General features: G+C 53.9%; 1 protein-coding gene across 2 annotated transcripts in view; it reads right to left on the minus strand.

Annotated features, from left to right (window-relative positions):
• Window positions 1–12,845, minus strand: part of ZBTB16 (zinc finger and BTB domain containing 16) — a 191,686-nt gene that overhangs the window by 89,749 nt on the left and 89,092 nt on the right. For both annotated transcript variants that reach the window (XM_005856826.2, XM_005856825.2), the window contains exon 3: window positions 5,425–5,522. In XM_005856826.2, coding sequence (XP_005856888.2) covers window positions 5,425–5,522 — 98 coding nt within the window. The remainder of the gene's footprint in view (window positions 1–5,424; window positions 5,523–12,845) is intronic.

The following is a 12,845-nucleotide window of genomic DNA, read 5'->3' on the forward strand; positions in this document are numbered from 1 at the left end:
CTGGTTTATAATTTATAAACAGCATTAAACAGTTTTTGTTTTCCTTCTCCTCTCCCGCGGACGGGCTTGGACAGCAGTCAAGCCTGCATTAATTTCTGCTCTGGGTACAGTGTGTTCTTGGAGGCACATCTGCAAGCGATCATAAACTCTCTGGAATGCTGGCAGAACATCCAGACCTGCCGGCAGGCCAGTGACGACACCGCTCTGGGAAAAAGTTCGGGAAGCCGGCCAAAGTCAGAGCGGGGAGGGGAGAGGGAGAGCGCTCCACGCGAGCCCCGGAGAGCGGCTGCTCCTCGCCCTGTCCCCTCGCCACACCTGGCATCCACACGGACCAAAGGGGAGGCGGTGGGGCCTCTGAGCCACGCACCGCACCGCACACTGCCCTTCTCCATCGTGCCCAACCCCCCATCGTGCCCCCTGTAGGCGTGTGGGGGGGGGTAGTTAAAGGGCCTGAGGAAGGTTCCTCCTGGCTCTGTCCGGAGGGGAAAGCTAACCAGAAGGGAGCAGTGACATTCACTGGACAGAGGGCATGAAGTGACCATGGGCTCGGCCTGCCTGGACAGCCCCCAATCTCTTGCTCTCAGGAGACACCTCATCTGGAAGGAGAGAGGTAAATGAGAGAAGGAAGCTGCCGGTCCTGAGAGCCTCCTGTGCACCCTGAGGGGCTTCTCCCAGCTCATTTCCTCACCCTCACAGTCCCAGGGGCTCCTCCAGCTATTCTGCTCCCCCCACCTTCCTTGACTTTGGGAAGAAGAACCCTGAACCCCAAATTTACGTGTTCCAAAAACAAGAAAAAAGGGAACAAGTACGATCCACACATCTTTAACATTTTGTAATTTTCTTTCCAATCAGAACAGGGGAAAGCAATCTGGTTTTTGGCCCCAACCTCTCCTGCCCCTTCCTGCCCCTTCCTGCCAGATGGATGACCCAGGCCCCAGGTGATGTGCCCTGGCCACCCACACTGCAGCTGGCATCAGACAATCATCACCCGGCTCCATATTCTTCTGTCCCAGTGGCTCTGGCTATGGGAAGGGGGTATATTGAGGGAGATTTCTCAAAAGCCATGGCTGCTTACAGTGCCCAGAGAGGAGCAAGGAGTAAGCACAGGGGACAGGCCCCTAACAGCACTGGGCTCTCAGGCAGGTGTGTGCCCCTAACCAGTGCAAGAGGCACCGGCCTCTCTATACTCCAGCCATGCCCCCAGATAGCCTGCCAGTCATGCCATCTCTCCATGGACTCTTATAAACCCTACACTCCTGCCTAGTCTACATCAAAAAGCCCACAGGCCTTCCTATTCCAGAGCCGGGAGGGCTTAATCTCTTATTCCGTCTTTCAGTGGCTTTCCAGGGATGCAGGTAAAATGCATATCGTTTTGCTACTCAAGGCCCTCCATAACCTTGCTCTATCCCTTCCTTCTCCCACCCCCACCACACAGCCTACACTCCCCAACTCCATGCATATCACTCTGGTGAGCTGGCCTTCCTCATCCAGCTCCTTTCAGAATCCCCTTCTCACCACCCATTAAGTCTACCACCCTCTGCCTCTGAATGCCTCCCAGAACTCTTCATGGTTCTCTGCACACTCTACCTTTTTTCCCCACTGCCTTCTAGTCAAACATCTCCCCTACTGGACAGGAGTTGTTCCCTGAGGGCAGGGGTGCTGTGGCTTCTCCAGGGTAAAGTACATTTGCTAAGTAAATGTCCGCTGGCTCCAAAAAGGAAGGGCACCGCCAGAATGCAAGCAGGCCACGGAAATATGCGAACCTCTAAATAGTGCACAGCCAAGTCAAAAACAGGGGCCAGCAGTTCTGGGTGTGCTCACTTGTAATCCACCAGGATGGTAAGCCAAGCTGTGGGAGATATTACCCAATCGGAAACCATACACTAGCGAATCGCAGAACCAACTGCAGTCACCGACCGAGGCTGTGACTTCGCATGGACACCCCAGAGCTAGGAATCACCTCTCGAGTGAGAATAAGGCGCGCGCCCAAGAAACAGCATCCACCCCTACCGCTTCCGCAGCGGTGGGGCAGCCACGTGTGAGGAAGGGGACGGCAGAGTGACCCTGGGACCCCAAGGGGCTGGGCTCCTCCCCGCTCACTGCCACCATCCTCTACCCAAGGTTCATGCTGTAGGAGGACCAGCTCCGCAAAGCATGGGGGTGGCCACTCTTCTGGCCCCAGCCTCTTTTCCAGTCCTCAAACCCTCCTGGAGCCCCCAAACTGCCTCTGAGAATTCGGGGCCTCGCCAGATCAGTCTCATTAGTTAATGAGTGAGGTTAATGTTGGTTCATTTAAACTTATTGTTATCATCAGGTACATCTTGCAAACACTTGACTAGTTAACACACTCAAATCGAAACCAAAGCTTCAATTAAACTGAACATTCACTACTACCATTGAGGGTCTCAGAAAAGAAAAAAAGGAGGAGAGTGGAAGAGAGAGAAAGAGAAAGAAAGAATTGTCTCTAGGAAGGGCCTCCTACAGGGCAAACTTCTAATTAAACAAATTGTCAATTTCCACACAATGAAAACTGATTTAGGAATGTAAATTTAGCAGTCTAGTCACTGACAGACTCACACAGGCTGATTTCCGAGGCTAAGGAAATGGAGAGAAGAGGAGAGAGGGGGGAAACGCTGAGGGATAAACAAGCCAGAGCCATCAGCCTTCACAAATAACAGCTCCACGGATTCAATGTGGGCTCGGCTCAAGCATGGGAGAAACACTTTCCTTGCCTCCTCCTTCACCCCACCCCTTCCAGATTAGAAAAAAAAAAAATTAATCGTGTATGATGACAAACTTGGCTCAGCACTCACTGTACACACTGTACCCACAAGGCTGGCTCCCAGCCAGGCCTGGCCCAGTGCCAGAGCTACAATAACAAACACCCCCATGCTAGCCAAGAGGGGGTGGGGACAGCTAGCACACAGAGCAAGGGAGAGCGAGGGAGGGCATGCTGTTCTGCTCTGCTGAGCAGGAGACAACAGGAATGTGCCCGTGCAAGAGACAGCAATGACATTCAGGGGAAGCCAGGACACCACGGCCCCACCCGGGCCCCAGGCTCACTTCTCCATGACCTGCCCCCTTTAAAAAAAACAGTCCCCAGGGTTCTGGAGCCCCAGCCCTTGGGCATCTTCTGCAAAATGGGTCTGCATTGCAGCCCTCAGGGAACATTCTTGCTGTCAGCTTCCTGCATGGAGCCTTCAACACAGGCAGCAAGAACATCTTGCACATCTCCTCTACACATCACACGGTTCTGTTATCCAGCAAGGAGAGCAGGAGCCAGAAGATGGGAGACCCGACTAGTGCCACCAGGATCTGAGGGAGAGATCCAACACCCGCCCCCGCAATGCCATGTCTCTGCCTTTACTGTTTAACAATTTAGCAAGTGGTCTTGCCTCCCTAAGCCCTCGTTGCTATTTTATTTTCAAGACATCCCAGCGAAGGGGTGAAAGGTCTGTGGGACAGACCTGTCTCTAAGCAGCTCACCGTCTGTTAGAGAAGCAGAGGGAAGGGCAGGCTACCTACGCTGAGCACCTGTCACGTGCCAAGCACGGCGCTAAGAATCTGATGTGAGCCACAGCCGCTCAGAGGCAGGCGAATGCTCACCTTACAGATGGGGACATGGTGGCTCACAGAGCTTACATCTCCTACCCAAGGTCACATGGTCAGCACAAATTCCTAACCCTGACTCCCAAGTAGAAGAGATAAGGCAAGTCCACAAATAGCCATGATATGAAGAAGAACGAGTGTGCCCAGAGATGCTCCCGATAAAGACATGGCGCCCAGAAGAAGGCGCAACTATCCTGCTGGGGGTGGGAGGAGTCAAGGGCGGCCTTGCAGAAGGGACCTTGAAGGTCTGGGAAGACGGGGAAGGTGATTCCACACAGAGGGAGTGAGGGGTTTGCAGGTAGAGCAAACCCAGAGGTCGAACAGCCTTGCTGGCAGACAGCTCATGAAACCCACCCACACTGAACCCTAAGCAGCATAAAAAGCTGAAGGGAAGCAAGAAGACAGACGATGCAAGTAACAGAAACAGAACAAAGGAGCCATGAGCACCGGGCAGACGCTGAGTGCGGGGACACCTGGACTCGGGATGCCGGCCAACATGGGACAGGCAGGCGGCACGAGGATGGGCAGTGGAGCCAGGTGTGGGGTGGAAAGGCCGGACGGGAAGGAGGAAGGGGACACACAAAGACAGGCGGAAGGAGGGGACATGCCAAGACAGACAGCCCCCTCAGTGTAGCCCGACCCCTGGATGTAGAAGAGGGAAGAACAGGAAGGGAGAAGGGGTGAGGGCCCTTCAGGCAAGGCAGTGAGCCGAGGCACTGAAAACCACCACGCGGCACCTACACGACTGTCTGGGCGGGAGATGGAGTGAGGACAGACTGCAGCCCCCCACCGACAGGGAGCTCCGGAGAGCGGTGAGAGGAGCACGCCCCAGGTGACATCACAGCTGGGCAAAGAGGAAGGTGGAAGCAGAAGCAATCGCCCTTCGTTACACAGCAACTGTATGCCAGGGAGCGAGCTACAGACGCCTTTAACATACATTCTACCACCTCATACTACAAGGAAGTACACGAGCGAGCAACACCTGCATTTACAGATGCGGAAACCAGGGTTCAGAAGGCAGATCTGCCCAAGGTCCCACAGTTAGCACATATCACAGACAAGATGGAACCTTCATCTGCCCGACCCAAAGCCCATGCTCATTTCACAAAAGCTAAGCTGCCTGGGGGTCAGCCGCTGAAGCAATCTGGGGGAGAGCCAGCAGACGCTGACCGCTGTTACGAGGGGAGAGCAAGACCAAATGAGAAGGTAGTCCCTTCCTCTCCCCCAAAATGTGCCGCCGAAGCTGAAGGAAGGGAACGAGAAGGAAGCGTGCACAGGCCGGGCAGGGGACCGGGCGGGGCGGGGCTGGGCTCTGCAACTGAAGCAGTGACCCTGGGCCTCCCACCATGAACACCCAGCCCCCCTGGGCCAAGGCTTCTCCCCTATTTAAACCGAATGGGGCAGAGCAGCTTTGCCCAAACACGAGAAAAAATGCCGACAGCCGCCTAGGCGACCCCGCTGGAACGGGGTAAAATTAACTTGCAAAACACAGCACGCGTAACTAGCTCTGTGTTCCAACCTTTCTATATCTATTTAATTAAAGGCTCCTGGATAATGTGAACCCAATAGTCAGATTCATTAGAGAGCGAGAACCTAATTCCACCACTGTTTTGCTAATGAGGCCGCATTCTGCTTTGGAAGGTGGAGCACAGCATCAGGATGGACTTTCTGCTCCATGAACCTGGAGGGAGCACCCACGGGACAAGGTGGAGCCAGGCCCGGCGAGCAGTGGGGACGTCCATTCTCTGAGTGGAGGAAAGAGGGCAGGAGGGGGCTGGCGGTTCGGGGAGGGGCAGTGGAGGCCTCCGTGCCTACCTGAGTGAGCCAGTAAGTGCATTCTCAGTCGCAAACTATCGAGGAACCGCTTTCCGCAGAGCTCACACCCGTACGTCTTCATCCCGCTGTGCAGCTTCCTGTGGGAAAAGGAGAAGACAGGTTGCCGCTGCTCTGGCTGGACAGGAGGCCCTCCCTCGGGCAGGTGACAGGAGGAAGGAGGTGCGGGAGTGGGAGCCGGAGCTGGGCACTGGTGGAGACAGATGCCTGAAGGCCCCTCTTCCCTACGGACCCCTGCAAGGAAGACCCTGTTCCTGGTCCAAGGGGTAGGAGAACAGGACCCCCCTACTGCTCACTCACTGGCACATACACCAAAAAAAAACCACCCCAAAATCGGATCCAACTTCAGAGGGTGGGAGGAAAAAGCCCAGGACAGTCAGACAGCCTGGGCCTCGGCCAGAGCACTGCCCTCTCTGTGCTGCGGCTGTGCAGGGTCCAGCTGTGCAGGGCCCGGCTCCCAAGACGGCTGGGCCCAGGAGGGCCAGACCTGCACCCTGCCTCGCTCCAGCTCCCACTCCGGTGGGGTGCCGCAGACAGTGAACACGCTCAGTAACGAGCTGTACGGACACGAGATGCTCCTCTCTCCGGGCTTCCAGATGTTCTCAGAACCACAGCAGCTCCGCAACATGCACACCTTCCCCTAAGCCCAGCTTTAGGTCTTCCCGATAGTCTTGCTGCAGGGTGGGCCCTCACAGAAAGAGAGGCTTCGAGAAACCAGGGAATAGTCTATGAATGAAAGGTGGTCATGGTCATGTTTGGTTTTCCAAAGGACTGTCCTACACGTTACCGCGTTGGACCATCGCTGCAGTTCTGAGGGGTGGGTTTGGCACATGGGATCGCCCCAGGAGACAGAGGCCCTGTCGACAAGTGACCGCAGGCCCAGCCGACACGGTGCCCTGCCCCTACTCCCGAACCCAGGGCCTTTCCCACCAGCCCTATGGCCCCATCAGGAGCCAGCAATGGAGCCACCACGACGCAGGGAAGCAGGCGGGCTAGTGGGAGCCGAGCACCGGGAAGAGGGTCCGAGCGCACACGCTGGGCTCTGAGCGGCTGGCTGGTGTGTGGGCCATCTGGCCCAGAACACGGACTTCCCTCCCACCCACACTCCTGTTCTCAGGCCTTTCCCTGCCTCTGCCCGACCCACCTCTGCCCCTCACCTGCCCAGGGGCCTGGCCCCGAGGAACAGGGTGGACAGCGGCAGCCAAGGGCAGGAGCCAGGTTGGTGGGGCCGGCAGGAGGCATACAGGCCCCTTAGAGACAACATACTATTGCAATCCGAATGTTGATGTGTTAAGGCCATAGTGAAAGGCTGGAGAGAGAGCTGCTGGTACTGACTCTAGATAAACGCGGGAGGGGAGGGAGCGTTATACACTCGAGCCAGCAGCGCGCAGTCTGGGCCTTAGGGCCCAGATCATGGCAACTACACTAAGCCACCCACTGCCATCGCCTTCCAAACCCCACAGTGAGAACCCGCAGTGTCAGAACCCCGGGGCCCAGGTGAGCCGCCTCGGCGCAGTCCCTGCCTGAGGCCTGGGTGTCCAGTGTGCGCGCGCCCACAGCAGGCACGCCCAGCCCCAAGCAGGGCTCTTTCTCAATCACAGCGCTGTTGCTGGCTTTCCCTTTACTCCTTGCCAAAGCCAACAACTGATTTCTCAATCACACACACACACACACACACACACACCCTCGTCCATGACAGTGTAGTGCACCCCACCCCCATGTTATCTTTCTCCGGGCCACGATGATCCGTCCCAATTGAGAAATAGTAACAGTACAGAACATTTTAACTGAACATTCTTGACTCTAAGTGTATTTCACAATGCTGGGCACGGGGACATGTCTTAGCAGCATTCTGGACAAAGCATGTTCTGGAACACAGTAGCCTAGCCTCCCTTATCCATGAGGGATATGTTTCAGGGGATGCTGAAACCGATAGCGCCGAACCCTATACTATGTACTATGTTTTCTCTCTATACATAGAATAAAGCTTAATTTATAAATGAGGCAAAGTAAGTGATGAATAGCTATTAATAACATAGAACAATTATACTATAATAAACGTTATGGAAATGTGGTCTCACTTTCAAAATACCTCCCTATATTCTACCCACCATTCTTCTGATGGTTAGATACATCCCTACGTGGTAAGATGAAGTGAAATCAACATTGCGACACGGTGTTAGGCTGCTGTTGACCTTCTGAAGATACATCAGAAGGACGGTCACCTGCTTCAGGTGATCCTGGATCACCCAGCCATGACGATGTGAGTGGCTGGACGTCAGGAGCAGACGGCGTCGGTGGCTGGAAAAACTTAGTATTTTCGGACCATGGTTGTCTGTGGGTCCCCGAAACCGTGGACAAGGGGAGACCGCTGTACAGCTCCAGGCACACGAGAGTGTACACACACGAGGAGCACGCACATGCGTGATGACTGAGTGTCCTGTCGCCTGCAGGCATGACAGATATGTGCTTCTCTAACAGGCGGTCCAGGGAGTGGCCAAAGCTCTAGTCACACGTGGTTCAGCAAGTGAACCTCTTGCCCACATTCATGGTCAGGGTGGTGGCTGGCAGAGTCTGAGTTTCACTCTTACTTATGTTCGTCCTTCCCTTCACTAGTGACTTCCTAGCTCCCAGGAGTGCCCGCTTCCCAGGACGTGGCTGTCAGGAGGAAGAGGGAGGACAAGCACCATTCGGCTTTATTTTCCCAAAAGGTCTCTGGAGGACCGGTCTTCGATTTCAGCAGCCACTACCCTCTACCGGCCCTTGGACTCCCACCTCCTTTTCACATCAAGTTCTTCACCAAGATGAACACTTTCTGGGTAACTCCCTGCCTTTTTTCCAGATGAGAATATCTGGTGGGCAACTGGTGGCGGTGGCTTTCTTGGCCGACTGCACTGGGGCTGTGTGAGAGGTGTCGTGCTCCAGCCCTCCACCGCACAGGGGCAGGGGCAGGGGCAGGGAAGGCTGCCCGGTGAGCAGCCCCAGGACCTGGCTCCTTATCCCGACTCGGCCATGAACCTGCTCATGACCTTGGACAAACCCATGCCATGGCGACCTCTGCAGGGTCATCACCTGTAGAGTGATGGTCATCACCTGTAGAGTGATGTGGGTGACAGCTAAGGTTCTGGTCCCGCCTGGAGCCAAAAGTTTATTATTCAGAAGTCTTATCCACATCCTGTTCCTAGCCTCCCCGGCACTGTTTATTCTCGCAGAGCCACTTGTCCACTCGGGTGACGTCCCACGACACCCACGCAGTCGGCATGGGAGAGCCTCAGCAAAAATCGACACCCAATCGCAGAAACCTGTTCACTAAAAACATCCTCATACATGACCTCCTTCCTTCACGTGTGGTCTACCTTTCGGTGAAAGTATCTCCCAGATCTCATCACCAGCCTCTCTTCTGGTGCCAACCCCTCGCCCGCCTTCAGAGACACAGGTGTCCTACCTGTCCAGTCCTTGGGGTAAGGGCACCGGCCTGCACCTGACCCACTGACTCAGTGCCCCACACAGCTCACCAGAGGCGCCCACGTGACCCCACAGGAGTGTAAGAACAAAGGTCCTTCCCACGGCAGAGGGACCAGGGCCAAGCACAGAGTCCAGGAGAGAGAAGGGGACGCCTCCCAGGCCTGGCGGCTCCGTGGAGCCCAGCACTGGTCTGCGCATAGCTTTCATTGCTGTTCGGACCAGGGAAGACTGTGAGGAAGTGGAGCCTTCTCCTAATTCAAAGGTAGCTTTCATTGCTGTTTGGACACCCAGGAAAGACTGTGAGGAAGTGGAGCCTTCTCCTAATTCAAAGGAAAAGAACTTGGGTTCATTCAAGGGACTTGTGACCGACAGATTCCAGGGCACAGTCTGCAGAATGGCCAATACGGAACTAGAATTCCAGCCGGCTTTGAAGGAGAGTACACATGTGTATGAGCTCACAGTCTGTCACCCTTCAGACCACAGCCCTCACTGCCATGACCACATTCAGCAACTGCAAAGCATTTTGATTAAAATGGAAATTCCGTCACCTCTTTTCTCCTTACCAGGCACACTCCTATTTTCCCAGTCTGGTCCTGTCCTTTCACAAAGTCCAACTGCTCCTGGCCACGGGAAGTCATCAGGGAGGAAGGACAGCAGGGGACATCTTTGTGAATATTGCTTGATTTTCACTCTCCTCTAGGAAGCAACATTGCCCTGGCCGGTGTTCCCAGTGGTTAGAGCGCCGGCCTGCACACGGAAGGGTCTTGGGTTCCTGGTCAAGGGCACGTACCCAGGTTGCAGGTTCAATCCCCGGCCTAATTGGAGTGTGTGCGGGAGGCAACCAATCCATGTGTCTCTCTCTCACATCCACACTTCTTTATTTCTCTCCGTCATGCACACACGATCTCTCTCTCTCTCTCTCTCTCTCTCTCCCCCTTCTTCTCCTTTCTTTCTCTAAATATCAATGGGGAAAATATCCTCAGGTGAGGATTAACCAAACAAAACAAAAAAGCAGCAGCAGCACTGCTGAACACCATTTTGAAAGTGGCCCCGCTCCAGGGGCCCACGCACCTCACTCCGTCCTCGGTGCAGGATCATTCTCCCCACACGCTCAGGTCCTCACCATCCACTTTGGGGAGCAGGCTCAAGTTCTCCCCACCCCTAGCTCTGCCCCTTCGCAGACCACACCTGGCCCATTGAGTAAGCTCACCTTGACTTCCACAGATTTACATTTCTATCCAAAAAGACAAAGAAAAAAATGAACCTCTAACAGTTTCTAGCTATTTGCTCAAGAGAACTGCATCTTTATGAGAAATTAAGTCTGAGCAAGTCTGAACCTTTTAACAAGTAACCAGAGAGAAAGGCTCATTCCTTCTCACAGATTCTCAACCACACAATTCTCACCAAGGTAGCAAGTCCACGCTCACCCAAACCATGGCGGTACTATTATGAGTTTGAAAATGTGTAGAGATTTCATCTGCTTTAACCGGCAAATGATATAATCAAACCATTGCAGTACGTACTGTTGTGAGTCTGGAAATGTATAGAGATTTCATCTGCTTTAACCGGCAAATGATATAATGGCAGAATATAATGCTGATGTACAAGCGGTATAATGTTTACTTTTCCTCTTCTTTGTGGGCCTAGTTTAGAAGGGATTGTTCAGTTCTGCTAAAGAGGTTCCTCAATCTAAGGTGGGGTCTAGGCACCCTCCTCCCATCCTAACAACATTCCAAGTACAAGAGCTTCCTGGGCAGCCCCCGCCGAGTGCTGGTCCCTGTCCGGTGGCTCCTGAGGTCCACACAGGGAAAGGCGATGGCTCTTTCATCGCTGCCTAAAGCCTGAGCTTCAGACCTCCCCCAGGCCACCTGGAACAGCAGCTCAGTGAGTGGCAGCAAGGAGAGACCCATCATCCCCCCCTCAGCCTCCAGGCACAGCTGCTCCCTAAGGGGTGCAGAAGGGGCTCACCCATCTCTGTCCCCCACAGCCAGGACCAGGGGGCAAGGCTAGGAGAACGAACAGCAGCACCTCGCACCTGAGAGAGCGGTTCAAGGCCCAGTGCCTCCAATGTTCCACCTTCTCCCAAGTTCCTCTGCCCAGAGAAGCTTAGAGCAGACCAGTGGGCAGGGGACGCCTTGGGGGGGGGGGGCGGGGATTCGGTTCCAGTAACCTAAGGGCTGCCCTCCTGACTCTCCTCCTAGAAGCTGAGGTTGTCTGAGCCCTGTGGGCAGACCAGCACGGAGATGCAGGAGCTGTCCCTGGGGAAAGCAGTGGGAGGGAACCCGCAGCAGGACCACCCACCTTTAAATGAAATAAAAATATAAGAGGAAGGGCTTCAATAAGGTCATGTTTTCCTTGTTCTCAGTTTAACTGACTCCTTCCCCTGGACCAGCATCCAGCTCCCTGGTCTGAGGGCTCCACATGCGGAAGTCATCCGGGGCCTGGGGCTTTTGCTTCCTGGTCCCGGACCATCAACATGACCTCACAGTGCTTCTAGGGGGACTCAGCACAGACATGGACGAGACAGGACATTCTGTGAACCAGATCCACACCAAAGTCTAAATGACCCTCTTTTCGAAAAAGCCTGCTGCTGTCCTTGCCAGTTTTGCTCAGTGTTTAGAACATTGGCCCGAGCACCAAAGGGTGCCTACCGGGTTCGAATCCCGGTCAAGGGCACGTATCTGGGTTGCAGGTCGAGGCACATGCAGGAGGCAACCAATCAAAGTGTTTTTGTCACATCGATGTTTCTCTTTCTCTCTTTCTCCGCCTCCCTCTCTTCAACTCTCTCTCTCTTTAAAAATCAATGTGGGGATGCCCTAACCGGTTTGGCTCAATGGATAGAGCATCGTACCTTGGTGGGCACATACCCAGTAGGGAGTGTGCAGGAGGCAGCTGATCGATGTTTCTAACTGTCCCTCTCCCTTCCTCTCTGTAAAAAAATCAATAAAATATATTTTAAAAAATAAAAAAATAAAAATCAATGTGGGGGAAAAAATCCTTGGGTGAGGCTTAACAACAACAGCAACAATAAAAATCTGCTGCTGCCCACATGGGAGCCTCCTACTCCTCTCTGAGCAGGACCTGGCCGAGTGGCACTGACCGGCCGGGGCCCCTGCAAGGCGCGCTGCCTCTCGAAATGCGCTCTGTCTCCAAAGCGACTAATGACTCATAAACCCAGTGAGAAGAGAGGCTTCCCCCGGCCTCGCTCACCTCTCCAAGCAGAAACAGAACTGAACAAGGGACGAACGGACATCCTTCGGCAATGGGCTCACTCTTTCTCCCCAGACCCTTAATTTCGAGATACACCTTCAATGTCTATTTGCCTTTCATGCAAATGACAAGAGGGAGGCCACATAGTCTGTGACACTAGTTATGCCCAGCGTCATTCTCCTTCTGTACTTTCTTGGAATATCAAGTCCATGATTCAAGACTGAGCCAATTATAGATTCTCCCCAGCACACAAAGGCACACACAGGAGAGGCTGCTGATGGTGCTGACACCCTCCCCAGGGCAAAGGGCTGCCTGACCGAGGAAACCCCGCCTGGGCCCAGAGCGGAGGCCTGCCTCCTCCGGGAAGGACAACGAGGGGATGGTCCTCATCTCGGCTGCAGAACGGTCACCTCCGTTTTCTCCAGGCATAAGGGGAATTATCCTTCCCCCAACTTTTTCACGTGTTGAGATTATAGATCGTCATTATAAGCTACAAATGCTTAGCTGGTATTACCACAAATTATCCTTCTAGCAATAGAGTTTGCTGCTCCCTGACTTGTCAATATTAATAAACATTACCAAATGCTTTTACAACACAATTTATTTTTTAATACAGCTCTTTATGTATGCCATAAAGTAAATTTACCAATAAAAGGCAAGGATTTCAAGCAACGGATTAAAAAAAGCAACCAGGAACTGACAGTGGCGGTTAACACTTTACATGCTGC

Source organism: Myotis brandtii, unplaced genomic scaffold (genome assembly GCF_000412655.1).
Source record: "Myotis brandtii unplaced genomic scaffold, ASM41265v1 scaffold105, whole genome shotgun sequence".
NCBI classification, from domain to species: domain Eukaryota; kingdom Metazoa; phylum Chordata; class Mammalia; order Chiroptera; family Vespertilionidae; genus Myotis; species Myotis brandtii.